The following is a 27,935-nucleotide window of genomic DNA, read 5'->3' as shown; positions in this document are numbered from 1 at the left end:
CTGCCCCGTGCGGGGAGGAGGCGGCGCAGGCAGAGGCCGCACGAGGGGCGCTGGGAAGTGCCGCTGCGCTGCCCGCTGCCGGGGGTGGGGACGAGGCAGCGGCTCCTCGGCTCCCGCAGCCAGGCAGGGGCTGGGCAGTGAAGGCCCCGGAGCAGGGGAGCCTCTGCTCCCCTTCCCCGCCTCCTGCTGCCCGGCCTGAGGGAGCAGCGCAGGTCGCGGCCGCGGGCCTCGTCCGGCAGGGACCCGCCGCGGCCAAGGTGTGGAACGTGCCTCCTGTGGGGACTGAGCCCTGCCCCGGCTCCCCCGCCTGCGCAGGTGTCGCTCCCCTGAAGCGGGGGGCGTGGGCTCCCCCCGGGCCGGAGCTGCTCGGCGCCCGGAGGCGGTGGGCGGAGCGGGGGGTGACCAAGTGGAGGAGGAGGGGGTCAGGCTGGGTGTGCGCCGGGCCCCCCTTGGGCTGCTGTGCCGGAACCCCTCACACACTGGTATTTAATCCTGGCTCTGCAGTAGGACACGGGTGTCTCCTCCCCAGACACAGCCTGCATTGCGCAGGGAGTGACCCTGAGTCCTAGGCTAGTGCCCTCCCAGGGCCGCCTTTACCTTGTGCCCTCCTCCTGATGGCTGTTCCCATTACCCCTCTCTTCTGCATAGGGTACCCCTGCTGCTTATCCCACCATTGCTGCTGCTGCATCGCTCCCTGGGAGCTGTCTCGCTCGCTCACTCACGCCCGTCACCCCAATCGGGGTATGGGCCGCCAACCACAGATCTCCAGAGTCCTCTGTCCTGGGCCATTCGCTCTAGCTGGTTCCAGGGATAGCCCATTTTTTGCTATCAGCCTGAAGGTTGTGTCGCCAGCTGTTTCTTGGACGGCCTCTTTTCCTCTTGCCTTGGGGGTTCCACTGCAGTGCCTGTCTGATGATGTTAGTTGCCTGTGAATATAGGCCGTGCTTGACCCTAGGTGCAGAGTTCTGTGCTGCCACCTCGGGAAGCGGTTCCTTGAGGCCTTCCAGCTGCTGCCTTCTTCCTGGGGACGGAGGAAGTAGCTGCTGCTCTGCCCAGCTGGTCCCTCCCTTTGCCCAGTACATCCAGCCTCTGCTTAACCACTTTATTTGAGCGTCTTTCCTCTGTTTCCTCCTGTCTTCTGTTTCCTGCCAGTTGCTGGCCCTGAGCTGGGCAAGCAGCCAAGTGCTCAGCCGCTCCAGGCAGGACTTTTAATCTCCCTAACTCCAGGCTGTGCTGGAGCATAGCAGGGGGGCTTAGTGGCCCCTAAAATCCATAGGGGGAGGATAATTTCCCCCCTTCCCCCCTCCCCCCCGTGAGTCCAGAGCTTCTCTAGAGAGTGAAAGAAGATGGCTGTGGCACAGTTTAGGCCCCTGCCCTTGAAACAGCCATGTCCTGCAAAGGAGAGTCTCCTGCAGGCTGAGGAAGGAGAGAGAGCCCTTGCTCTGCAAAGACTAAAAGGCTTCAAGTCTGTTCAAGGCCTTGAGCACATTTGGGTCCAGGCCATGCTAAGTACAGTGTGCTTGGACCCTAACAATGGTGTAAGTGGTCCCAGCTGCTATACCTCTGCATGCTACTGGGCCCACTTGGATGGACTGTGCATCACTCTGCTCCCTCAGCTGGCTGAGCAGATGCCTAGTTTGCTTGGTGAGCGTAGTCCTTGTAACCATTCCACAGCAGCAGGCTTCCTCTGGCAGCCCGGCAGACTATGGCCAGGATCATTAGGCAGCTGTTCACCCCGGGAGCTCCAGATGGATGTTTCCCATGGTATGTTCATTCCCTCTCCCAGGCTCAGTGCCAGCAATGGAGGGTTGACTGTTGCCGCTGGTCTTCTGGACCTAGCGATATTCCTCTGATCCTGGCTCCTGTGGGGGCGTACTCGGTGGGTCCTCCCCGGGCAAACTTGCTCACCAGAAAGGCTGGGTGTCCCTTGGGAAGGGAGAACTGCATGTTTCTAGCAGAGGGATGGTTACCTGGGGAGAGAGGTTTCTGGGTGTTGCAACTTCCTTTCCTGTCTCTATCCCCCTACAGGGCTCTATGGGAAAGATGGCATCCTGCCAGCCCGCAAGATGCTGCGTCTCTCTGGGAAGGGCTTCTGGGAGCAGCTGCGGGACTCCCCGACACTGCTGTGGCTTGGCCCACACCTGGGGCTGGACACGGAACAGGGCATGGAGCTGCTGTGCCTGCTGGGCATAGTGACCTCCTTTGGCGCCCTGGTGCTTGAGCCCCTGCGGGACAGCCTCGTCTTCCTGCTACTCTGGGTGTTCTACCTCTCGCTCTACCAGGTATGTGGGCACTGGGGTGTATATGGAGCAGTGCATTGTTGTGGGGTAGAGGCAGTCCCTTGAAGTGTGCGAGCGGGGCAGGCTTCTCATCTGTGACAGGTGCATGGTGGGAGTGCCCTCCTTGCTGCTCTGCACCCACCCCTCATAGAGCAGGGGGTTATCAGAGTCCCTGTTTGGGGCAGGGTTTGCCCACCTGATCCTCTTCCCCACCTTCCCTGCTGTTCTTATTTAGCTTATTGCTCTTTAAAGCAGCCCAGCTCTCTTCCTGTCAGTCCTCTTCCCTCACCTATGCCCAGGGGGCTGGGGTGAGTGATTTTTTTTCTCTCTATACCAGGTGTTGGTCTTCATCCCTGCCCCTATTCCTGATGACTCCACAATGTCCCCCCAGTTCCTTCTGGGGTTGAAAAGCTTCATATTTGTTCTGTGACTACTGATTGGGCTTTGGAGTGGCCTCTTGGAAAGTGAGCATGTCACTTCCTGCTCTGAGCATGTGAGAATTTGTACTCAAATGACTTGGGCTAGAAACATCATACTATACTTGGCGTTTAAAAACAAAACAAAACCTCAAAATCTCTTAGCTCCCCAAAGCAAGCCAGGTTTGCAGAGAATCACTTCGCTAGGCACACCACCAATAATGTCAGGATGTTGCACACAAGCATAGTGGTGCCTGACATTTTTAGCACGCTTAAGGGATCTTAATCTGCTGGTGATGCTTGCAGGCTGCATGGGCCCAATAGCTCCTTATTGAGGAACTTGCGGTGAGAGTCAGGTATCCTGGCAGTTTGTAAGCATGGTTTCTGTTCCCTCTCGCACCAGGGGAATTAAATGCAAAAGGTGGCATTTGCTGTGTTGTATACGCTGAATTCCCTTGTGTAGGCAGCATGGCTGAGTTAACCCTGTCAGTGGTTTCAAGAATATACTGCCTATTGAGTGTTTAATATTTTGGCCTTACACTGCATTAATACTAGTGTGTTGTGTTTAATTGCTGGCTCTGATCTCTGATCAGAACAGAGCTTCTCCCAGCTGCTGAGACAGGAGTCGTTTCCTGGCAGATCTCAATCAGAAGTGATTCCTGCAGGGTTGGGTGCAGGAGAGTGGAGCTGGCTGGATCAGTTTGGGACATTAAGCAGACCAGCCATCTGGGATCACTGCATCCCAGGTGCTCTCCCCAAATCCATACACCTGTCTGGTATCCCTGTGTGCATCAAGCAGTGAGTGCTGACACACTGCTCCAGCACTAACAGTGTGTTGCTGTTACACTTGCTCCCACATAGGGCTCTGGCCCTGTGCGTGCCAGCTAGCCAGCTCCCCACTGAGAGCCTGATGGGTGCTTCTGTCTCTCCAAGGAGCTCCACTCTAGTTCGGCTCAGTCTGACCTAAGTACTCGAATACCAGCAGGTGTGTCTGCCAAACCACCCACAGCTCGTAGTAGGTCTACCAGTTGTGGTGGTAGGTGTGGAAAGGGGGCAGGGTGGGGAGCTTGTACTGTGGCCATGAGTGCTGCCCCCAGCTGTGCAGAGTAAAGTATCCTGGCTGCAGCTTTGTGTGGCCAGGAAAAACAAAGGTAAATGAGATGTCCTCTCCATTGGGCCAGTGGATGTTCCCTCGAAACAGGGTCTAGGGGAGGTGCTCTCTGCCTTCCAAACTGATGGAGTTTGGGGTCTGCTATGCAGCATCTCAGAGGCCCTCTCTGTCCCCAGGGCAGTGACCTCTGGGCTGAGGCTTAGGAAGACCTTACTCTGCCTCTGCTGGGAGTCTTGCTACCTCCTCACGCAGGCCCCAAAGCCAAGCCAGCTGCTCTCTGGAGTGCAGCACAATCCTCAGCTCTCCCTTCTTGGCTTTGGGGATGTTCCACTTGCTGCCTCTTCCCTTTTAAGGTGACATTGGAGAGAAACATCATACCTCTTATTGGAACCTCCAGGGCTCCTCCCCTCTGGAACAGCACTGACTCAGAATCTGGCAATAATCAAATCCCCTGCGTTTCTAGTATAGTGTTGGCATGTCCACAGCTGTGGGCAAGTGAGGAGCTGGCCTCTGGCGTCAGCCTGTTAGTGTCATTATTGACTTTCCTGCCCTGTCTCTGAGCACGCTTAAAGCGTGAGTGGGCATGAGTAGCTAGAGGCAGCCATAGTGCAGGCTGGTATGGAGCAAGATTCACCTGCAAATGCCTATCAATCCTGACTCTCAGCCTCCTGCTTTCCCAGTCCTGGGCTCCCCCAGTTCTGCTGCTACCCCTCAATCCCAACCCACAGACCCCTTGTCCTTTGAGTCTCCCTTGGATAATCATCTGGGTGCCAGGCTCGACCCAGACAGCCCATCCCACTGGAACGAGCCAGACCTGAAGCAGACTTTCCTGAGGAGGCTGGTTCGGTTGCTCCATGTGATGTACATGTGTCCCACCTCCCCACCCTTTCTCTTTGCTCCCCCACGTCCAGGCATTGTGCTGTGGCCTTACCATGGCCCCACAGCTCTTGGCTATGTGACAGTGCCTAGTCTCTGTTCCCGGGGGTTGGATCGGGGCCTGTTGCCACAAGGGAGCTGGCACTGCTACCTGAAATGTGCCCAGGAGAAGACATTGTCTTCCCATGAGCCTTTGCACTCTTCTCCCTTCCAGTCTGGGTGGGATGGAGAAGACCGGAATAGGGCGATCCTGTGATCAGAACCTATTTGTGCCTGTCACTCCGTAATGCACCCTGGGTCACTTGTTGACACTTTTGTGCTCCCTCTCTCCACAGGTGGGGCAGGTGTTCCTATACTTCCAGTGGTAAGTGACTGTCTCCCCAGACCTACACATGGCCACTCCTGTTGGGTCGTTCGGTCCTGTCCAAGCACAGCTTTGATTCCCTGGCAGGATGGGCCCTGGGCGGGTGGGTGGGCTGTGGAAGCCCCAACTGTATCCTGCGGGTGTTCACATGACCTCTTGTATGGCTGCTCCATAGGGGTTCAGAGTAGCAGGTCTTGTGCTGTGCTGAATCAGTCCAGGGAAGTGACGCTGAAGCACAGATCCCTGCTCCGTGCTGCCTGGACACTGTTATCCTGACTCAGTGTAGTCAGGGGGCCTCTTGTTCTGGGCATTCCTGGGAACTATCCAACATATATCATACTTGGTCGCGTGTGCCAGGAACCGGTTCTGACTGTTATCACCTGGCACATGCTCCTGGGGCACAGAGAGGTGGCCATTCTCTTTCAGGGTGGCTGCTGTATGTCTGGGTGTGAGGGACTCCTATTTCCCTATGAAAGTTTGCTGGGGCCATTTAAACAGGCATTGTCTGGAGTGGGCCACAGTTCGTCCTATTTTCAAAAACTGTGCCAGTATCATGCTAAAGGCAGGGGAAGGACACTGACTCTGCAGTGATACCTGAGTCCATCAGCTTGGTGAAGATCACCAGCTAACCCTGGAGAGTCTACCCTAGCGATGGCCACTGCTACATCCTCCAGGAGGTCCCAAGCTCTGGATTGCCTAGGGGGTTGTACACAAGTGATCGGCGAGTGGGATTGGTTCCTCATGGTGGTGACAGTTAGCCACTGGTGACCCCCTGGCTGTGTGTGGGCAGAGGTTGCAGCTCAGCTGTATCATGTTCCGCATTGCTGCCTCTGGGAGCTTGGTCGCAGTGCAGCCCTGGCTAGTGCCTTGCCGACCCCTGGGCATGGGCGCTCTGTAGGACCAGTCTGGGTGGTCAGCGCTTTTGTGCAGCCATGCACGGTATCTTCATGCAGGTGGCTAGAAACAATTTGCAGCCAGGTGAAGCAGCCTGACCATGACCTTTCAGACCTGGCCTCTTGGAAACTGCCAGGAAAGAGGAAGGTGGAGGGGGCCTCTGTATGCAGCACCCACGGGGCCAGGGCAGTTGAGGGCAGATTGGCTCCACCACACAGGGAGCCTGTGGCCCCTCTGATGCCTTGTGTGGTGTGCTTCCTGCAGGGACAGCCTCCTGCTGGAGACAGGCTTCCTGGCTGTGCTGGTGGCCCCCCTGCACCTGCTGAAGTGGCGCTCCACAGCCTGGCGGCCACACGACAGCATCACCTTCTGGCTGATGCGCTGGCTGCTCTTCCGCCTCATGTTTGCCTCAGGAGTGGTGAAGCTGACAAGCCGCTGCCCGACGTGGTGGGGGCTCACAGGTGAGGGGCCTGGCATGGCCACAGTGCGGGGATGGCATCGCTGTGGTCAGCCCTTGGAAGCACTCCTCCCCAGCACCCCTGGGGGCAGGTCAGTGTCACTGACCTTTTTCTACATGTTAGGAGGGCCATAGAGCCTGGATGAGAGAGGGGTTCCTGGATCCCAGCCCTGTGCTCAGTCCACTAGGCCATGCTGCCTTTTCCAGACACTTGCAGGGTTTCCTGTCCCAGGCCTCATGGCAAACGAACTGCTGTGCAACCCAAGTGATTTGTGCAGGGCAGCACTTAATATTGTGCGCAGCTTGCTCCAGCATCTCTGCATATCCCTGAGTGGCCTCTATCTCCACATGGTCCTGGCCTTAGCCGCTCTGAGCCACACCCAGTTATTACCCTGCACTGGCTCCTCCTTCCCTGCCTGTGTCTAATGCATCCCCTCACGTCCCTCACCCTGCTCTTTTTCCCCCCAGCCCTGACCTATCACTACGAGACCCAGTGCATCCCTACGCCAGCCGCCTGGTTCGCCCACCAGCTCCCTGTGTGGTTCCAGAAGTTGAGCGTGGTGGGCACGTATATCATTGAGATTGCTGTGCCCCTGCTGTTCTTCTCCCCCATCCGCCGCCTCCGCCTCTTCGCCTTCTACTGTCAGGTATGACCACAGCCAGCCAGGGCTGGAAGGCTCCTGATGCACCCCAGGGAATAGGAGCTGGAAAGAGCATTCAGGGGCATGGTGCTTGTCCCATGTGTTATCCAGTGAGAGCCGTGAGTTCAGATCTTGCTCATGGTTATAAGACTTAGGGGACAGGAGATCAAGGGGGATACAATGGAAATGGGCATCCCTGCAGTCTGTTCCCATCATGCATTGCAGGCTTACAATGGTCAAATGCCAGTGACTTTGGACCCGTCAAGTTCTGGGCCCAGAAGGGGGTGTTCGTGCCTTGCTCATTGGAGGCAAAGGGCAGCAGAGCCTCTGACTGAAGGAGGCAGCTTACAAGCCAGATGAGTTCCCTCCCCTTGCAAGGACAGACAGGGAGGGTCCCCATCGTCTCTCTCCTGGACACCTGCCTCTCGTGCCATGATCCTGGCCCTTTGGCTGCTGGTGCCAGCCAGAGGGATGGTCATTCTGCTGTGTGGATCTCTGTTAACCCTCTGGAGTCTACAAGTTGCCTCCTAGGCTGAGTGGCAGGCAGTGCTAGTGTGGGGTTGCTCCCCTGCAAGGAGCAGGACCCCTGTGTGGGGGACTGTTGAGAGTAGAGGCCTCTCAGGCAGGGAGCCTGGGAGGGGGTGCATGGGAAGGGATGTTGGGTGTTTCTCTTGGCACTTTGTCCCCGGTCTCAGGAAGGGAGGGGATGGGGATGCCAGGCCAGTGCTTCATTCTGTGATGGGACCCTAGCCATGGCTCTGACTTCCTGCCCTCCCCTGTAGGTCCTGCTCCAGCTGCTGATCATCATCACAGGCAACTACAACTTCTTCAACCTGCTCACCATCATCCTGTGCTTCTCGCTGCTGGATGACGAGCATGTGGGGCTGTGGCTGGGGCGTGGCAAGAGGAGACCTGCCAGTGGTGAGTCTGTGTGGGTTAGAGCTCTGCTGTGTTCTCAGCTCACCTGGGCTCAAGCTGCTGCACAGGGTGAGGTGGGTCCTGCTCTGCGGGTGGACAGGTCCTGAGGCTGATCCAGAAGTGACAGAGGGGGAGCCCTTGGCAGAATTCTCAGTGATCAGTCCCATGTGCTGTGCAAGGAGCTTGCCCTGAGCCCTGATGCAGACAGCAGATCCTGCAGCAGACTCACCTGGGCTATTTTAAACTGCCCCATAATTAACTTTCTAATAAACACAGCTGCATTGAAACAATCAGTGGTGCTGTGGGGTGGACAGGAATTGTAGGAGAAGCACATTGGCTGTGTGCATCTGCTTAAAGGATGGTGGGTGAAATAATGGCTCTGTCAACAACAGAAGCTGGTTCAATACAAGATAAGCTTCTGAGCAGCCCAAGCTGCTCAGGTCTGGAAAGGTACTCAGGCCTGGTCCACAACGGGAACTTCAATTGGCATAGCTACATCTCTGTAGAAAAGTCCTACCTTGAGAAACAACAATGCTGACCTAACCCCCAGGGTAGACAGCGCTTGGTCAACAGAAGAATTCTTCCATTCAGCTAGCTGCTGTCTCTCCAAGAGGTGGATTACCTACGCTGACAGGAGAAGCCCTTCTGTTAGCATAGGTGGTGTCTACACTAAAGCTACTACAGCAGCTCAGCTGCAGCAGTGTTTTATATGTAGCCGTACCCAAAATGTAGCCATGCCCAGTGTGTCTGCTAAATGTTAGCATAAGGAGTTAACATGCATCGTAAGAGATGAGAGTGCAGCGGGCCGTTAACACCTCTTCAGTCCTAGAACAAAAGTTAGTAGGTCACAGATTGTAGTAATGAGACTTAAAATTAGCGTGTCTATAGAGTTCATGATTTTTAATGTCCAGCAAAGTTCTGAATTTAAATTCCCAGGCTCATCTTCAGAAGGCGCTGTGCAGGCTTCCTTTTAGGACAAGGACTGAGAGCCCAAGTATGGAGTGATCACTGTGAAAAACGTTCACTTCAGGTGATAGGATGTTTTTTGTCTTATCATTTTTCTTCATGAGCTCATTCAAGAGCATAGTTATAGTAATTGTGGCATTTGATGCACTGGATGCAGCACACCATGTGTTGTAATAGGCCTGCATAGGATCTTGATCGTCGTAGCAGTGGCTATATTGCTGCAGGTTTTGCAGCTGTTCTGGCAGAGTCTGGTGCTGCTTTGAGTTGGTATATTCTTGGCTGCGGGGGACTTGATTCTTCTGATGTTGGGTGCATGCTTGAAGGCTAAAAGAGGGAGGTTGGGAAAGGTTTCTTATAGGATGGGGTCCCAGTCGAGTCAGGGTAGTAATTATTTGATGCCAGTATGAGTTCCAGTGTGGAGTGGTAGGTGACAACTAGAGGTGTGTGGTCAGTGGGTTTTTTCTGGATTGAAGCAAGTTCTCTCAGGTTATTAGTGTAGCTTGTTCCATGATGCGATATACTTCTCTGGGCAGTCCTTGCTTGGTGAAGGTGGTTTTAAGTGTTAAATTGTGCATTCCAGACTTACTCTTCCTTGGGGCATGTTCTGTGGTACCTGAGTGCCTGACTGTAAGTGACTGGTTCCTTGCTATGTCTGGGGTAGCTGCTGGATCTGTGGAGGTGGCTGTTTAAAGGATAAGGAGCATTAACGGTGCCACTCAAACTGCCGTTGTTGGGTTTCATAGTTAAGCGGGCCCCCATGGCACAATTATGCTTCCCTTGGATCTGTTTCAGGCTCTCATCAGACTCTGGCAGACAGCATTGTGCATCAGTTCCACTCAGTCCTTGTAACATTACTTGTTTCCTCCTCTACCCTGCAGCCTGGCCTCCAAGCCTGCTGTCTGTGCTCTCCACGCTGCTGGAACTGACTGTCTATGGGTTATTCATCTACTGGAGCATCCAGGACTTCAGCCTGCGTTTCAACTGGGAGAAGCAGCTCGTAGAATCCAAAACAGGTGTGGTGCTTCCTTGCCTCACTGCAGGTGGGATAGCATCCACAGCCGGGCGCTGATGTGCCCTCTGGCTGGTATCCCATCTCTTCTGTGATCCCTTCTGGGCCCTGCAGCTCAGCCAGGAGAGTGACACTAGCAGGACGCAACCTTGAGCAGCTCCTGACCCCTACTATCCAGGCAGCATCCTAGCAAGGCCCCACTCAGGTCAGGTGCAACTTGGCTGCCCGACCCTCTTACTCTGCCCAATGACAGAGGTTGGTCCGTGTCCTGGTGAGCCTGTTGATTCTGGTTGAGTGACTCAGAACGAGCCACCTTGTTGCCATCAGTGATGCCCCTTGGTGCCTCTGTGTCACATGACCTGCGCTCCTTCCTGGAGGAAGGGGCTGATGTGTGGGTCCCCCCTTCCCTGCACAAGCACTGTCTGACTCCTGTGGTTTTACTCCTCCTCTCTAGCTTTCACTTACCATGACTTCATCCAGTGGCTGAAGACAGTGACTCTCCCTTTAGTGGGGTTGGGCCTCCTCTCCCTGACCTGGGAAATCCTCTCTGCCATGTACAGGTGAGCCACTGTTCCCAGGACAGCCGGGTCACTGGCTGGGGAAGGCTCTGCTGCTTGCTGTGCCTCTGAACTGGAGGGATGTGACAATGCGGTTCTGGCGGGACCCAACTGAGTGCCAGTTCCGGACAAATCGCTTAAACAGGGCAGTTACAGCCCAAGGCTGGGGTTTTTCCACCTCTAAGGCAAACCAAACCAGCCAGACAAAGAGGACTTCGGTTTTACCCCACTGGCTAACCACAAGTCACACAAGCAATCTCCTTAGACACTCCAGTCTCCCAGTATCACCACCAGTCCCACTCGTCCTGGGGATGAATGGTTATGAAAACCAACCCCCCAATAAGAGAGGTTCTCTTGACCCCAAAGAATCAAGCCCCAGACCCAGGTCAATATACACATCAGATCTTACCCACAAATCATGCTGTTGCCAATCCTTTAGAATCTAAAGGTTTATTCATGAAGGCAAAAAGGTAGAGATGAGAGCTAGAATTGGTTAAATGAAATCAATTACATACTGTAATGGCAAAGTTTTTAGTTTAGGCTTGTAGCAGTGATGGAGTAAACTGCAGGTTCAAATCAAGTCTCTGCAGTACATCCCTCGCTGGGATGGGTCATCAGTCCTTTGTGCGGAGCTTCAGTTTGTAACAAAGTCCCTCCAGAGGTAAGAAGCAGGACTGAAGACCAGATGAAGATGAGGCATTAGCCTTTTTATAGTCTTTTCCAGGTGTAACAACCTCTTTGTCCTTACTGTGGAAAGTTACAGCAAAATAGAGTCTGGAGTCACATGGGCAAGTCCCTGCATTCTTTGCTGAGTTATAAGGCGTATCTGCCTTCTCTCCATGGGTTAATTGTGTAGCCGGTAATACTTAATGGGCCATCAAGCAGGCTAGTCAGAGCTAACACCAACTTGTCTGGGATGTTTCCGAGAAGCGAGTTTAAAATTTTAAATATAGATAGTGATACATATGAAGTGGTACGTACATACAGACACCATAATTTTAACCAGCCACCCCAACCTGGTCGTAGACACCTTGTATGACTCCGTTTGCATAAGATTTGGTGCCACTATGTTCTACATGGTCTCAGAGTATATCAGTAACGTCACATGGGGTTTTGTAGCAAACGTCCGTTCTCCGCTGATCATCCCCTCCTGAAGCTGGGGGGACCTGTCCTGGAGGTGCAGCCATGGGGTATGGAGGGGTAGAACGATGCAGCCAATCCATGCATAGCTCTGATGGCACATGACTTGGAGCTAGAGTACAGGAGGTCTGAGGGAATTGGCACCCCTCAGATCTGTGGGGCATGCTGTCTGCCTGGGGGTTCCCAGGATCTCCACAGCTCCTGGTTGTTAGCGTGGTCTGCAGCATCACTGTATTCAGATCAAGAGTTTAGTGCTGTAGCCACTGGCTGCCCTGGGAGAGTCTTGTCAGGCTGAAGAGGCCCCATAGAGTCAGTCTTCCCTGCAGAGTTAGCTGGAGTTGTCTACGTTCTCCTCACCCCTCTCCAGTTAGCCTGGCTCGAGTGAGAGCAGCCACATTGCTGAGAGTGCTCGCTGCTATCTGCACTGGCATGGCACGGCGCAGCACATGAGTGCAGATCTTTGGGGTACTTCCCAGGGTTCCTAGTGCTGCAGTAAGCTGCACTGCTCAGAATTCTTTTGCAGGATATTGTGGGGGAGCCTGTCTGCCCCCTTGGGCATGCTGGGGGGCAGGGAGAGGCACTGATGGGCTACCTGCACTCAAGGAGAGCTAGCCTCCAGCATGCTACAGAACAGCTGTGCTGAAAGCTGATGAGTTGCACTAACTGAAATTTTAACCTGTACCCCCTGCCGGGCCAGCAACTCATGTGAAAAACCCCACTCCTGTGGGTTAGGGACTTTGGGGATGAGACTGAAGTTAAACTCCAGTTGTCTTTGCTGCAAAGTCTCTATTCTGGCACAGAGCAACAGGCTGCTACTGGCAAACCCTTAGTACAGCAGTGTCTGGCAGCCTGGCCCGCTCAAAGTGGGGCAAAGTCTGCAGCCCCTCCCCCAGCTCTGCTAACAGGGGACTTTGGCCCTGTCTGCTGACCTGTCCTTCTCCTGCCTCCCCCACAGGTGTGCCTGTGTCAGGGGCTTTCCCTGGAAGCTCTGGGCTACTCTCCAATGGGCTGTGTTTGCTGTCGCAGCAGCAGGGATGTTTGCCATCAGCCTGGTGAGTGGGCAGGATGGTGTGGGGAAGCGGCCTATCATGTCTTGTGTGGTCTGGGGATTGAGGGTTGGCTAGTTAGTTACTCCCCTTCCATACCTAATACAGGCCAGGCAGAGTTACTGCATGGGCTGGTGCCTGGTTCCTGCAGCCACCCTCTAGGGAAGGGGTTCTCAGATTTTTTTTTTTTTTTTTTTGTACTGGTGACCCCTTTCACACAGCAAACCTCTGATTGCAACCCCCTCTTCTGCATTAAAACACTTTTTTTGTTCTATATTTATTTAACACCATTATAAATGCTGGAGGCAAAGTGGGGTTTGGGGTGAAAGCTGACAGCTTGTGACCCCCTCCCATGTAATAACCTCATGACCCCAGGAGGGGTCCTGACCCCCAGTTTGAGAACCCCTGCTCTAGGGAGCCCAGGCTGGTAGAGGGCAGGCAGGGTTCAGGTTGCTGTGGGCACTTCAGGAAAAGGGGAGGCAGGTGGAGACTGAGCATCTGCTACAATGCAGATTGAGGCTCTGCCTCAAGGCATTAGAGCTTTCTGGTTCAGTGGGCCTGCAGGGTGCAGGAGGGACTGAAAGGTGGTTAAAGGCCCGGGTGATAGGATCATACTACCTAGCTCTTGCAGCTCTATCTTCATTGCAGTCTCAGATTCTGACTGCTGGACCCAGGCCCACCTCCTGAGGTGCAGTAGAGGGCAGTGCCAGCTCCTGGGGGTGGGGGGGAGTGCATTGGCAGTGCAGCAGAGCAGAACAACCGGTGCTGGGGAGCAAAGCTGTGAATGCTGCCAAGGCTGCATCCTGGTGGCACTCCCTGCTGATGAGGCTGGTTTCTAAGGGCCACTGGTGCTGGAAGGTTGGCTTGGCTCTGGGGAAATGCCATCTGGCCAGCCCACAGAACCCCCACCATGGGTAATACCCAGCCAGAGTATCTGACTCTAACTGCAGGAGCAATTTAGTGATGCTCTGAGGTCAAGGTCCATCTTCTGGGCATTGGCTGGCACTCTTCTCATGGCTTGGCTGGACAGTATTGGCTACTGACTGCTGCAGACACCAGCCAGGGCTGCTTCCTAGTCTGAGTTGGGCAGGGCCAGCAGTCAAACTGGCCCACTCTGCTGTATCCCTGCTGCTGCGTCACCCCTCCCCAGTGCCTATTGCATGGGGTGACTGAGCCGGCCTGTTCTCTGCTGCCTCCCAGGTGCCCTTCACCTACATAGAGTACGAGTCGAATGGGAAGCTGTGGCCCAGCATCCACCAGATGTTTGGTGCTGTTGACCGCTACGAGCTGGTGAACTCATACGGGCTCTTCCGCAGGATGACGGGGGTCGGGGGCCGGCCAGAGGTGGTGGTGGAAGGAAGCTTCGACAAGGAGAAATGGACGGTAACTTGCTGCCACACCCTGCCGGTGATCTCATGCAGTTGCTGTAGCTTCTTCCCAGGAGGGGATATGTCTGGGAGGTGCAGGAAGAGGGGGTGGAAGCCTAGATTAACCCCTGAGATCCAGCCTCTGTTGGACTTCAGCAGTGAAATCAACACTAGTTAGCCCCATTGATGCCTTGCAGAGCCAGCTGGCCTTGTTTCCCTGGAGAGGAGGTGACCGCCCCTGGGATCCCAGAGCCTGGGGCTTGACCTGGAGTGACATGCTCTGGAGGTGCTGCTGGGAGGGATGGACCAGCTGGTGCCCCTAGTCCTGGCCCCACAAATCCTGAAGGAGTGGCAGTATGGCTGCTTCCTGGGGCCCCAAGACAAGTGCTCCTGCTACAGGCAGAACAGGTGCTGTGGTACACTGAGTAAGCGCTGATCCAGTGCATTGCTAGGAATGCTGTACTGAGTGACATGTAAAACTGAGTCTCTGACTGCTTGTGCGATGCAGCCATCAATGATCCCTCCTAGCAAGAGCTGGCTGTCGGCCCCATTTGCAGCTTGGCCTTCTGGTCTAAGGCCCCATGCATCTAGACATGGCATCCTTTACTTCCTGTCCTGAGCTATTGTGTTAGCAGCTGTTTAACAGCACACAGCACCATGTCCCGCCCCAAAGGTGGCTGCATTTAGGGATGGGGCAATGATGCTGTGAAGTGCTTTGGGACACTGCTGTTGGCATCCTCATTCCAGCCTTGTTGGTCCAGAATGTTCAAGCCCCACTGTGTGTGGGGTGAGAGAGCAGTTCAGAGGCACCTTTTACCCCATTCTCCTGTGTCCCTGCAGGAAATTGAGTTCATGTACAAGCCAGGGAACGTTAGCGCAGGGCCTCCTGTGGTGGCCCCTCACCAGCCCCGCCTCGACTGGCAGATGTGGTTTGCAGCCTTGGGGGATCACACCCATAGCCCCTGGTTCACCAGCTTCGTCTATCGCCTGCTACAGGGCAAGAAAGAAGGTGAGGAGACCATGCCCAGGCACTCTGCGTCCCAAGCTGAGCCCCCACCCTACTCGCCCCAGTAAACTCACATGGTGCCCTGGGCAGAGAGTGTTACTCTGCTCTGTTGACAAGAGCTAGTCACTTCAGTGGGTTGGGGTTGAGGGGCACCGGCAGAGCTGTGTGCGTGAGAAGTCTGGGTCAGGATTGACATGAGCAGAGCTGTCTTTCATACCACTTCCTGCTTGCCTTTTCGCCTCAAATTGGCCAGCACTCTGAGTCCCTTGCTGCTTTCCTGCCCCGCCTCCCCAGTGCTGTGCTGTGCAGTGCAATCTGAGCATGCCTGTGCCAAGGCAGTCCTGGCCTGCCCAGACCTGGGAAGCCATGCTCCCCTGGAGGGCAGCAAGGGGCCTCCTGACCCTGTGTGAGGCCAGCCGCTAGGGTGTGGTGGTAAGGCATGCTCTGCTCTTCCTCCTACTTTGGTCCCCCCAGTGATGGGGTGGGGAGTTAGCTGCTCCATGCATTGTCGTGGGAGTTCACTCCTGCTGGAGCACTTGGCCCAGGCTCTGGTGGATGCAGCTGCATGGGCTGCTCTGGAGTTGTGGCCTTCAAGCTTCTCTCTGCAACACTGAGGGCTAGAAACCCTAATGTGAGAGCTGAGACTTCGGTGGGATCACCAGGCTCCACAGGCTGGGGCCCTCAGCATGGCCTTGATACCTGGCGTTAGTGCAGCTGGGCTGGAGGAGCAGCCTGGGTAAAGGGGTGCTGGGGCCCTGTGCTAACTTCTCTGTTCTTGGCAGTGATCCACCTGGTACAGGTTGACAAAACTAAATACCCATTCAGCTCACGGCCGCCTGCCTACATCCGAGCCCAGCTCTACAAGTACTGGTTCACAGAGAGCACCAAGGATGGGTGAGTGATGCCAGCACCCTTTGCCATCAGCCTCCACTGTCCCCAGGACCAGCGTTCCCTGCTGGGTAATGTGCTAATGATCTGGAAAGGGGGTGGTAATGAGGAAGCAAAAGGAGGATGCTGTTCTGTAGAGTCATCAGGACTGGTGAGGCACTCCAGAGACCCAGCCAAGCCAGGGGAATGGGCAAGAGCCAATGCAATTCAGTGGTAAATGTGAAGTTGTGCATGCTGGAGGGAAACATTTAGAGCCCTGTCTAGTGAAGTGATTAAATGAGCTGTCAGCCCCTGAGAAGGAACTGGGTGACAGCTGTCTACACAGTGCAACTGCAGTCAGACACTCTTAAGATGTGTGAGGCCTGGGATGGTGAATAATGGAACTAGAGCTGGGAAATACTGACCCTTGTCCTGTGTATGGGGTGGGGAGACTCTTGGCTGCAGAGGGCCTAGTCAGTTGGAAGCCACTGCCTCCAAGCCTGGCTTCTGCAGGTGGAATATTCTGATCCTTATGCAATTACCCTTCAGGGCAGAGCCTGCTGTACGGGCAGGGCAGCTCTTGAGGAGTGAGGGTTGAGACCAGGCCTTCTGCTCAGCATGGCTAATCTGAGCAACTCCTGCCTCTTCTCCCTTCTATGCAGGGGCTTCCACCACCAATGGTGGCGGCGGCAGCGTGTGCAGGAGTTCTACCCCACAGTGTTCCTGGGAGACCCCAATCTGGAGGCCATGCTCAATCAATACGGGCTGAAGGTAGGATTGTCAGAACACCACCTCTGGGCTGTGAGCCATACCACACCTGGGCCACATCCTGGGCACTTCCAGCAGGAGCCCTGCAGCAGTATTCTTGGAGCAGGGAGGGCTGCCTGCTATGGGGTTGGATTGCAACGTGTTGCCCTGTGCATGCACACCTTGTACATCTGCCTTGTAATCGCCTCTGAGCAGCAGAGCCCCACATGCCCCTTGGCTGTGGGGACGGGTATTTCATGGCCCTGTGCTAAGACCAGGTGCTCAGCAGTGCACCTCAGTGAAGTGGTGATGGAGGAATTGAGCCCCATGGTGGGAGGTGCCCAGGCAGGGACCACCCATAGGCTTGGTGGGGCAGCGGGGGCTCTGGCAGCCCAGCTCTGTGCCTGCGTCTGCACTCACATCTTTCTCTCGGCACAGGACAAGGCACCCCTGAAGCGCCCTACAGACGCCCTCTTGCCCACAACCCTGCAGCTCATCCGGGAGCTAAGCCGCCCCTACACAGGCCCTGCTGTGGTGTGGACGCTCTACCTCACTGCTGCCACCATCTGCCTCCTGCGAGTGCTGGGCAGCAGGACGCTGGGCAGCGCCCCCAGCGGCCGGCACAAAGGCTCTAAGCGGCCTGATGCGGCAGAGGGAGACAGGGACCAAGCAGGCAGCGAGAAGAATGGGCAGGTGAGGAAGAAGGAGGCAGAGGAGAAGGCCGAGGGCAGAGCCCGAGGGTCTGGGGACGCCCCTTCCGATAGCCTCCGGAGCACCAGGAAGAAGAAGTAGCCCCGAAGGTGCCAGCCCTAAACCCCCCTCTCCCCTTCTTCCAGGCAATGACTGATATCACCTCTGCTCCGAACTCCTGTCTCTGGGCTTGCTGCTGCTGCTCTTGCCTTGCCTTGCCTTGCCTGGCTCCGCTCTGATGGCTCCACAGGCCTCACCGTGGGGGCCCATTGGTTATCAGTCTCAACCCCCTTTGGCTCCATGTTGGCCTGGGCTTCTTCCCCTCCCCCATAGCCCCATGGATCTGAGCTGCCTGCTCTCTGGGGGGCTGCTCTGCCTCAGCTCAGGACAGGGGTGGAATGTCGCTTATGCCCCGTCTGCCCAACGAGAGGCCAGGCCTTGACCTACCCCTCCCCCACCTTGCTCTGGGTGGGGCAAGGGGCTGAGGAGCAACAGCTGTCATCCCCTTCCCTTAGGACCCCAGTGTGGTCAGTCCCTTCCCTCCCCGCTGCCTGCTCCTGGCCCCACTGGGGAGTTCACTGCCCCTGAGGGCCGTGGCTCATACATCCAGTTATTTCTGCTGGACAGTGGCCTTATTTTGCCCACTGAGCTGGCCCTTACTGCTGCAAAGAGCGCTGGGCTTGGGCTCCTGGGAACAGCGATTCCCTACAGCAGACGCAGGGCAAGGAGCCACACAATCTTTGCCGTAGCCAGTGGCTCTTGGGACTGAATGGCCCCAACCTGACAGATCTCCAGGTCCTAGGGCCACTGTAACAGGGGCAAGGTGGGAATCCTGGTTTGCATCCTGGAGATGCCTTCAGGCAAGGAGCCATGGCCTAGCTTGGATGAGCTGCTGGCTCCAGCTATGTCTAGCCCTTCCTCTTGTGCTGAGGGCCAGCACTGACATGCTCATGGGGTCTTCTACCTGCCTATGTGGAAACATTGCCATCCTCTCCCCTTCCACTGCTGCCTTATACTACCCCCTCTTGTACCAGCCTGCTGGGGGTGGGGGCTGCTGTGCTTGCCCAGGGTTGCTGGGGGATTCCATGACCATGTGCAGCACGTTGAGGGGCACAGGCACTCTGACTCGCTCTCCCTAGCTCCTCCCTTGGGCACAGGGCATGGCTGGAACGTGCTTCCTGGCAGCTGTTAACAGAGTGGAGACATTTCCTGTAACTTTCTAAATAAAGCCTTTGACATTCCAGCCCTGCCTCTTTTCCTGGTGAGGGGAGTGGCTAGCCCCTTACCCAGGAGCTAGGCAGGGGGCGGGTTATGCATAGGGCATGGGCTGGTGGTTCCTGCCAGGCTACCCTCAGCTGTAATACAAATCCCCTGGGGCCACGTGAGTGGGGGGTGTGCACACTCCCTCCCCTTCTGACTGTTGAGGCCAGGATCCTTGGGCCACAGGACACTAGAAACGTAGTTGTGGAAGCTCCAGGGGGGTTGCCTGGCCCAGGGGGGTTGCCTGCTCTGGACTGTCAGCTGGGTGCTCTCCCCCCATCTAGCAGTGCTGGGCATGCAGCCGTGGGACCAGGATTTCTGCTGTAGCTGTCTCCATGGCACCATAGTACTACCACCTCTCCCTTACCCCTCCTAGCCAGAGAGCTGCCTGAGCCCTAGTGTAATGGGAGGGAGGTGCTGAAGCCAGCTCATGTTTTACCCCTGCTGGGCTCTGAGGCAGAGTTCACTGGAGGCAGCTGCTGCAGCAGCTGTGTGATTAAAAAAAAAAAAAACCCTTTCCTCCCCCCTCCCAGCCCAGGGTGTCAGGGCTGAGCCCTCATGTTGTTTGGCCTTCAGCCTTGTTTCTCTTCTGTCAGGCCTACAGCCTCCCCGTACTACCTCCTGCAGGCTGCTGAGTGTGCCAGGGCAGTGCCAGCTGCCTTTCTTGGCAGCTCTAGCCTCTTGCATGGCTTCCAGCAGCCCAGCTTGTGTCCTGGGGCTCGGGCCCCTTCAGCGCCCCCTTAGAAAGCCAGATTGTCCGCATGCACCACCCCTGGAGGAGAATAAAGGAGTGTTGGTGGAGGAGGAGATGCTGCGTGTGCAGGCCTGGTGAGCTGCATGAGGGCCTTGGGCTGAGCCTAGAGGGGCTGGGGCTGGAGCAGAGGTAAAAGTGAGTGTGTGCTGCTCCCCAGAGTCAGAAGGGGAGAGGGGGGAGTCAAGCCCAGGCCCTGGCTCATCAAGAAGAGGCACCAATCGTTACTGGGGCAGCGGAAAGTAGTTGGCATGGGGAAGCTGGGGTCTGCTGCAGCCTGTTACCCAGCTTACAGCAGGTCAGCCTGGTGCTCAGAGTTTGCACTGGAGCCTTGGGGGCCAGGCCGGAGTGCATGCTGGTAGTGAAGGAAGAAGGGCAGAGGCAGACAGTTGGTTGCAGGGGTGCTGCAGCAATGGTGGCGGCAGCCCTCTTAGGAGACCCAGGCCAGTCAAGAAGATTTAGGAGTGGCCCCAACATGGTGTGTGGGGAGAAGCTGAGGCCTAGCATCAGCTCAGTACCCCCACTCCCTTTGCTGTGAGGCTAGTTCTGTGGGGCTCTGCAGCAGGCATGTAACAGATCCAGTACCGTGTATGCTAACACCCCATTTATTGAGTTCTAGGAACAACCCCCAGCACAACGGTGCTCCCCTGGAGAAGATCACTCACCGTCTGCCATACCTGCCCCCTGGCTGCAGAGAGCTAACGCTCTGAGCTGGGCTGGGGGCTTTCAGCTCTTGCTTGTGCAGGGGCAGAGTAAGGGGCAAACCGAAGCAGTGCTGTGTGGTGGGAGCTGTCGTGAGGGATGAGGCAGCGTGACTGGCCCAGAGGGGGTGTCTGCAGCATGCTCTTTGCCCATGTGCCATTCTGCAGTACCTGGGCCTCAGCGAGCAGGAGTGGGGAACAGAATGAGAAGTGTGGCAGTGAGGGGAACCATCTCATCTCACCTCTTCCACCTGCATGTGCCTTTGCTGGTGCGGGGCTATTGGCTCCCCTAGCAGCCCAGCCCAGCTGCACTGGCTCAGGGGACCTCCTTGTAGGCTGACTGGTGGGGGAATGTAGGGCCAGGCCTGAGTGGGGGTTGTTTCTTGGGGCCTGGAGGCTGGCTCCTGTTGTGCTCACGGACTGAGCTCATCCAGCTGGGTGAGGATGCGGCCTTGGGGGCAGGCAGCTGCTTGCTCAGCTGGTCACCAGCACAGTTGGCCTGGGCAGTACTTGTCAATCAGGGACTGGTAATAGGGCTTCAGCTGCGTCACGTCGGGCAGTTCCTCGCACTTGGTGTACAGATCAAACTTGCTGCAGGGAGCAGAAAGCAAAGGCTGAACTAGGCTGCTCCCCTTCGGCTGTCCCTGCTTCCCTCCTCTCCCAGGAACTGGCAGCAGGAGGGGGGCCAGCTCAGCTGCTCCCCTACAGCAGCCAGTGGCCAGCACCCTGCCCTATGACAATGGGGCAAGCATCTCAGGCAGGCAGCACTAATCTGCCCCCCAGCCCATGGAGCATGGGGGTGATCAATTCTCTCCCATATCTGTAACTGAACTAGCTCTCCAGGGCTCCCTGTAGGCTCAGCACCTTGTTCCCTATATGCTTCCTAGCCAAAGCCAGTCCCCAAACATTGACCCTCAGAGAACAGCCTCAGCCAGGGAGCCTTCCCCAGCTGCAGCCCTACTCCCATTCCCTGCTGACTCCAGTCTCTGTTCCATTGATCTCAAACACTGCGATTGCCAGACTGGATCAGCCTTGAGGTTCCCCCCCACCCCCGCATCCTGGCTCCACCTGGGGAAGGAACCAGCTGTGCGAGAGGAAGGTGCAAGCACTCTGCAATGGAAGGTGGGGAGAGGGTAGGATCCAACATTAGGTCCCTTCCTGCTCTCTAATAATTGGAGCACAGCTCAAGCCCAGAAGCTTAATATCGATGCAAAAGCATGTTAGCATCAATAACTACGTGTGTTCCTATTCTCCACATAAAATGTCCAAGGCCTGGGTGAATCTCAAATTTTTGGCCTCAGTGACTTCATGTGGCAGAAAGTTCCCAAAGCTCCCTGTCACTCTGGGTTTGGAAAAAAAAAAAAAAAGTCTTTCCTTTATCAATTTCAAATTTGCTGCCTTTGCTTGCATGGCCACAATGCCCAACCTCCATCCCTGGCTCAGCAGCCCCTTCCCCCCACCCCAGGGCTGGGGCACGCACTTGAACTCCTTGACCCAGGCCAGCATGTGCAGGTCCTCATTGGTGCACAGGTGCATGTAGTCCCCGCCCGTGTGCCAGGGGTAGAATGAGTGGAAGCGGATCATGTAGAAAGCCTGCAAGAGATGAAGAGGGTGAGAGGGGCAGCATCGGCCCAGACCCACCCATCCTACCAACTCTGAGAGAGCTCAACTCAGGGGGCTCCTCTCCAATCCCTGGAGCCAAATCTCCCATGCGTGTCCCCAAGACTTTTGGTGCCTCATCCTCAGAGCCTGCAGGAGAGGGTGTCAGCGCTGTGCCAACAGGCATTAAGGAGCAGGTGGAGGCAGAGGGATCGGACTGCAAAGACTTCCTGCTGCTGCAGGGGGTTGCATTACCCAACTGGACAGCAGGGGAATGTCCATGGGGTAAATGCCCAGCATGCTGTCCCTGGGGGTGGCAGGAGACAATCTGAGCCAGGGGACAGGTATGAATCAGTTCTCACAGCCACATACTCCCGTTTCGCACCCCCCCCCCCAAAAAAAAAGAAAAAAAAACCAAAAATCCCCAACCACTTACCTCCTGAGGGAGAGCAAAGTTGTTGAATTTCATGACTTGGTACATGTACTCTGGGGAGAAAGCAGTGTTAGCCCTGCAAGCTCAGGCACCCAGGCGGGCTCCAACGCCCTGTCCCAGCCTCTGCTACCCCTCTTGGAGCTTGGCAGCTGTGCCAGCCAGAAATGAACCTGCAGTAAGGACTGCATGCAGCTCTACAGCTACGGGCGCCCAGCAGAAAACCAGGGCTCGGGGCCTCTTGCTGGGCACCCAGGGTCACTGCCCACATCTGACAATATTAGCCCTGGTGCCAGGCGCAGCACAGATCGGTCAGGGGATGGAGCATCCATCTCAGGAGCTGACAGTGCCAAAGCGACAGCAAAGCAGGGTAGGCGTGCTGCCCGAGGGCAGAACTCCTGGGTTCTGTTCCTGGCTCTGACAGTGGTTTGCAATGCGACCTTGGGCAAGTCTGTGCCTCTGTTTCCCCAGCTGTGAACGAACAGGGGATACACAGGTCACGCACTACCCACGGGAGCACTTCTGTGAGCTGGCAGTAGGCTGCTATCCACTGTGGCCCAGCTGCTAGCCAGCGACAGGAGAGATGCTTTGCAAGGCTATTCCGTCATAGTGCCCTAAGCCCCTGTGGACGGGGATGGGCTGCTGGGGGGGGAAGATCCTGGTTGCCCGGGGCAAGGGGCGAGCATCATGTGTCTGGAGAGCTGACCCCGGACCACAGTTTGTTCCTCTGATACCCGGCTGCTCTTTGGCGGAGGCTAGTGGCAAGGGGGGTGGGAGCGCACAGGGCTGAGGGAGCAACAAGGTGAGAAGAGGGCCAGGGAGGCAGGGCCTGATGTGCAAGAGGTGGGGAGGGGGTCCACGGGGGAGGAGAGGATGGTGGGTTTGGCAGGTGGGAAGAGGGGTGCAGTTGTGGCCCCTCGGACAAGGGGGATAGTGCAAAGGGAGCCCTAGGGGACACTGATGGCAAGGGACAGCGGAAGGCCCCCAAGGAGCAAGACAAGGGAGAGCCGTGAGGAGAGGGCAGCCGAGAGCTCCAGGAGCAGGGATCTGCTCCCACTGTGCACTGACCCTCACCCTGAAGGGGCCCTAAAAGCAAATCCCCCTCCCCAGCTCTGTTCTCCAAGGGGCTTCCGGAGCCAGGCCCAGCCCTCGGCCGCAGCCAGGAGCCCCCGCCGAGCTCGCTCTTACCATCATGGCCCCAGGACATAAGCACGTTGGCCAGGCCGCAGTGAGGCTGGTAGATCCCGTATTGTGTGCTGAGCAAGAGAGAGAGCAAGTCAACGGAGCTCCCGGCTGAGCCTCAGCCCTCCCACCTTGTCCCCTCTTCTTGAGGGAGCGCCCTGCAGGGCTACAGGGCACGTGCGCTGGCTTGGAGCCAGCAGGGCAGGAGTCTGCAGGCAGGTGCAGAACATGAGCCATGGTAACAATCGGCTGACTCAGCGTGTTAATTGTTGGGGAAACTGAGTCTTGTGCCCCCTCATCTGGGGAGGAAGGAGGGCAGGACCCAGACCCACCCGTGAGGGGTGCAGTGGGAACTCAGGACTGCAGCTGTGCCATTGGAGGGGGATTACACCTTACCCACCGGCCGCCCCAATGCCCAGCTGCTCTCACCACCCTAGGCCCAGCTCTCTGCTGCTGCAGCCCACAGACCATCAGGGGCAGCCCTGGGGCTGGGGGGAGAAGAGCCGTCCCAGTGGGAGGCTGCCTTGTAGGGTGCAGTGTGCCTAGGGGTCACTTCCCAGTGGCACGGGACCCCCAGGGCTCAGGTGCTCTGTTGGGGGGGGGTAGGGGTAGGACTCACTTGTACAGGGGGTTTTTTGTGTCGGGGTTGTCATGGAAGGTGGAGTCGCTGAAGACGACAGACTCCTGGACCCTGCAGCCCACAGGGAACGTGTCGCCCACCACAGCCCACTGCAGAGAGAACACAGGAGGAAAGGGCTTGCCAGCCATGGCCAAGCTGTTTTGTCTTGGCTCCATCTGTGGTCCCTTCAGTGGGCAGCTGGGTGGGAAGGGTAATCTGCCCCGCACCAGCCCCATCCTGGGCTCTTGTAGCCAGAGATCAGCCTGAGCCCTCCCATCGCCTTGCATTTGTGAGCATTAACTGCAGTAGCTCCAGATCTCCATGGGACCCATGGACGCGGCCCTTCCCTCTGAATCCTGCTGGGTGCTTGGCCCATCCCGCTGGCTCTGAGCTGGGCCCCTGCTGTCCTGGAAACACAGCTCAGGAGCTGGTCAGGGACTGGGGGAACGACCCCCGCTGGCTCCCCTTGCAAAGGGCTCTGTGTCTGATGTGCTCTCTGGCAGGTGGCCTGCATGCAACTAGCCTAGGGCGTTGCCCCCCTCACTTCCCCTCCCCGGGCTGATCCCCAGGGGTCACACAGTGCATTCGACCCACTCCCCTGCCTGGAGCACACGCTGCCTCCATGGCTGCTCACCTGAGGCTCCCCGGCCAGGGCCAGGATTTTGCCCATGTCATGCAGCAGCCCGACCAGCTGGAACCAGTCTGTGACAGAGAGAGCAGAGAGGGGTCAGCCTGGGGCTGGGGTGGGGGCAGCCGCTGGCCGGGCTGTTCAGCACCTGAAAAGCCCACGCTGGTTTCTTGGCTGCACCCACAAGGAGCTGCTAAGGCAGCAGCCTCTCGGTCAGTCCCTGCCTACCTGGCTCTGCGGAGACCCCCAACTGGGATCCTGCACCCAAACCTCCCAGTCCCGACTGGCCCTACCTTTGTCCGGGTGGGCCCGGCGGATGCCCTCGGCAGTCTGGTATGCGTGGTAGGAGTTGGGAAAGTCCACGTCCGGGTCCGATTCATCCACCACATTGTCCAGTAAATCCAAGGCCTCCATGATGCTCATTCGGCGCTGGGCGCAGGCTCCGTATTCTGCACCCTGGGGAGACGGGAGCTAGTGAGGCCCAGCTCTGAGCACAAGGGTCACTGCCAGCTTCTGGGGCAGGAAAATGTCTGCACCAGCCTGACTTCCTTGGCTGGGGTCCCCAGGGACTGTCGGGGGAGCAGCGTTCCCTAAAGGACTCTGGGGAGTAGGGGAGGGGGCTCCCGTGGGCTGGGGTCCCCAGGCATTGTCGGGGGGGGCAACGTTCCCTAAGGGGCTCTGGACTGGGGTGGGAAGGGAGCTCCATGGCTGGGGTTCCCAGGGGCTGTCGAGGGGGCAGCATTCCCTAAGGGTCTCTGGGGAGGGAGGGGGCTTCCGTGGGCTGGGGTTCCCAGGCACTGTCAAGGGGGCAGCGTTCCCTAAGGGGCTTTGAGGGATTGAAGGTGGGGAGGGGGCTCCTCGTGGCTGGGGTTCTCCAGGGCACGTCAGGGGGCAGCGCCCTAGCTAGGGTGGGAGCTCCGTGGTGGGTCGGGGAGCAGCGCGGGGCTCTGGGGGAGGCTTCTGTGGGCTGCGGTTACCAGACACCTGTTGGACGGGGCAGCGTTGTCTGCACCTGTGTTAAGGAGGTTGTGGGGTGGGAGGGGAGGGGGCTCCTGTGGGCATGGGTTACCCAGGGCTTGTCAGAGAGCACGTTCCTCTAAGGGGGGCTGTGGGGGGGTGGGAGGGGACCGGGGCTCCCCAGTGGGCTGCAAGTTCCCAGGGACTGTCGGGGGGGGCGGCAGCAGCTTCCCTAAGTGGCTGTGGGGTGGGAGGGACGGCGGTTCCGCGTGGGATTGGGGGTTCCCAGAGCGTCGGGGGGCAGTGGTTCCAAGGAAGCTCTGGGCGGCTGGAGGAGGGCTCCTGTGGGCTGGGGCCTCCTGGGGAGCCGGGCTGTGGCTAAACCTTTTCCCTAGACACACAACCACTGGGAGAGTCAAAGCCCCCTCCAGGAAGGGGCTGTCTGAGCGGGGCTGGGTCAGCAGGGCTTGGGGGGGCACAGTGGGGCTTTTGTGATCCCCAGGGGATGTACCTTCTTACCTTCTTCCGGACAAAGTCTACGGTCTGGTGCAGTGTGCATCAGCAGGTAGGTGTTATACACCGCGATCTAGCAGCGGCCCAGCCTGGAACAACACACCCGTGACTCAGATGAGAGCCCAGGCCTCCTACTCCAGCACCAGCTTCTCCAAACAGGAGGCAGAGATGGACGTCTGGCCATGGGGAGCAGGACAGGAGCTCTGGCCGTGGAGGAGGACTCCCGGCTATTCCAGTCCTGGTCACTCCCAGAGGGGGCGCCGTGGAGAGCAGGACGGAGCGCTGGCCGTAGAGGAGCTCCCGCCTATTCCAAGCTCCCCCCTCTATTCCTCAGGTCCTGGTCAACTCCCAGCAGGGGGCGCCGTGGGACGCAGGACGGGAGCGCTGGCCGTGGGAGGAGCTCCCGGCTATTCCAGCCTGGTCACGTATCCCAGCAGGGGCGCGTGGGGAGCATGGACGGGAGCGCTGGCCGTGGGAGGAGCTCCCGGCCTATTCCGACTGGTCCTCCCAGCAGGGGCGCCGTGGGAGCAGGACGGGAGCGCTGGCCGTGGGAGGAGCTCCCGGCTATTCCAGTCCTGGTCACTCCCAGCAGGGGGCGCCCCGTGGGGAGCAGGACGGGAGCGCTGGCCGTGGGAGGAGCTCCGGCTATTCCAGTCCTGGTCACTCCCAGCAGGGGCGCCGTGGGGGAGCAGGACGGGAGCGCTGGCCGTGGGAGGAGCTCCCGGCTATTCCAGTCCTGGTCACTCCCAGCAGGGGGCGCCGTGGGGAGCAGGACGGGAGCGCTGGCCGTGGGAGGAGCTCCCGGCTATTCCAGTCCTGGTCACTCCCAGCAGGGGGCGCCGTGGGGAGCAGGACGGGAGCGCTGGCCGTGGGGGACTCCCGGCTATTCCAGCCCTGGCCTCTCCCTTGGCCCCTCCTAGCCCTAGCAGGGAGTGCTGTGGTCACCGGATGCCAGCCTGTTGGTCAGAGCAGAGTGGCTCCAGTCTGAGCGCCTAGCCTCGGGACCCGTCTTTGCCTAGTCATGGGGGGCTGACACTCATGCCCACGGGGTAGGTCCCAGACAGCCGGTGCAGGCGACAGGGCAGCAGGAGCTCACCGTGTAATTCCTGTAGTCTGTTTTCAGCTTCCCATGCTCAGCCCCTGCCTCTGGCCGGTAAACTTCAGAGGGGTCTGCATCCTGCAGTGAGGGAAGCTTCGCATGAGGGACCAGTGAGGGTAGCACCCTCCTGCTCTCCTTCCTGCCACCCCCTCCCACCCAACCCCGGCCATGCCACCCATACCAGGGGCTATTGCCTCAGTAGATCAAACTGAATGTCCAGGCAGTATGTCTGTCTGTCTGTCTGCTGTGTCAGTATGTCCAACTGTCCCTTAGTCCGTCACTCTGTCTGTCCATGTTCCACAGTGGACTCCCAGTTCCACAGAAGATGTCAGGGAGCCTGGAAGCTCTCAGAGACCTGGTTCCCCAGCAGCTCACCTGCCGGGCTGGCCAGCGCTGGGAACCCTGGAAGCCCAGACTCCCCAGCCGACTGCCAGGCAGGCTGCCGCAGAGCCAGGGAGTGCATGCGCAGGCAAGGGACCCGCCTGCTTCCTGCAAAAGTTTTGTTGCAACTGACACATTCCTACAGAACAGTTCGACTTTAACAAATCAGCATTTTCTGATGGAATCACAATCCAGCAGCAAATTCCCAACCAGCTCCAATGCCCAGCTGCGTCACTAGCAATATCTACACCTTTCCTGTTCTTATAGTTCTGACAGGTTTCCATGCCCGGCCCAATCCCCCACCGCTATTATAATCCACCAATCAGACTCCAGCCTTAGACTGCATGCCCCTCCTTCCTGTCCAATGAGATGGCCGTATGGCTCTTGAAGTCCTGCCTACTTTTTCCAGGACCCCTAGGTTTCAGGTTTGGTCACATACTCATGGCACCATTCAGCCATCTTGG

At 57.5% G+C, this 27,935-nt stretch overlaps 3 protein-coding genes across 5 annotated transcripts in view; 1 reads left to right on the top strand and 2 right to left on the bottom strand.

The window, feature by feature from the left end:
• The window catches only part of NCAPH2 (non-SMC condensin II complex subunit H2), a 21,966-nt gene extending 20,627 nt beyond the window's left edge, over nt 1-1,339 (bottom strand). Inside the window, exon 1 of one of the 3 annotated variants that reach the window (XM_032782014.2) lies at nt 978-1,339. In XM_032782014.2, the coding sequence (XP_032637905.1) occupies nt 978-1,082 (105 nt within the window). In that variant the 5' untranslated portion in view covers nt 1,083-1,339. The remainder of the gene's footprint in view (nt 1-977) is intronic. The other 2 variants (XM_032782013.2, XM_032782016.2) reach the window with 2 other exon arrangements.
• A 104-nt stretch (nt 1,340-1,443) lies between these two features.
• On the top strand, nt 1,444-18,594 carry LMF2 (lipase maturation factor 2). The gene is made up of 13 exons (XM_032782012.2): nt 1,444-2,282; nt 5,018-5,046; nt 6,205-6,401; nt 6,866-7,044; nt 7,821-7,959; nt 9,801-9,935; nt 10,386-10,491; nt 12,584-12,680; nt 13,875-14,057; nt 14,882-15,050; nt 15,830-15,941; nt 16,577-16,685; nt 17,100-18,594. The coding sequence occupies exons 1-13, from the start codon at nt 2,067-2,069 to the stop codon at nt 17,451-17,453; spliced, it is 2,025 nt and encodes a 674-aa protein (XP_032637903.1). The 5' UTR covers nt 1,444-2,066; the 3' UTR covers nt 17,454-18,594.
• Nucleotides 18,595-19,112: 518 nt separating this feature from the next.
• Nucleotides 19,113-27,553, bottom strand: MIOX (myo-inositol oxygenase). Its single transcript, XM_075061916.1, is given in 12 exon segments — nt 19,113-20,654; nt 21,544-21,656; nt 22,099-22,148; nt 23,281-23,348; nt 23,894-24,003; nt 24,528-24,595; nt 24,815-25,034; nt 25,998-26,027; nt 26,029-26,058; nt 26,060-26,080; nt 27,088-27,284; nt 27,466-27,553. Coding segments are annotated over 12 exon segments (1,104 nt in total). The 3' UTR covers nt 19,113-20,545.
• Nucleotides 27,554-27,935: the final 382 nt, after the last annotated feature.

This window comes from Chelonoidis abingdonii, chromosome 1, assembly GCF_003597395.2.
Source record: "Chelonoidis abingdonii isolate Lonesome George chromosome 1, CheloAbing_2.0, whole genome shotgun sequence".
Lineage (NCBI taxonomy): Eukaryota > Metazoa > Chordata > Testudines > Testudinidae > Chelonoidis > Chelonoidis abingdonii.
Note: the sequence above shows the minus strand (reverse complement) of the source record. Positions and strands in the feature narration are given on the sequence as shown.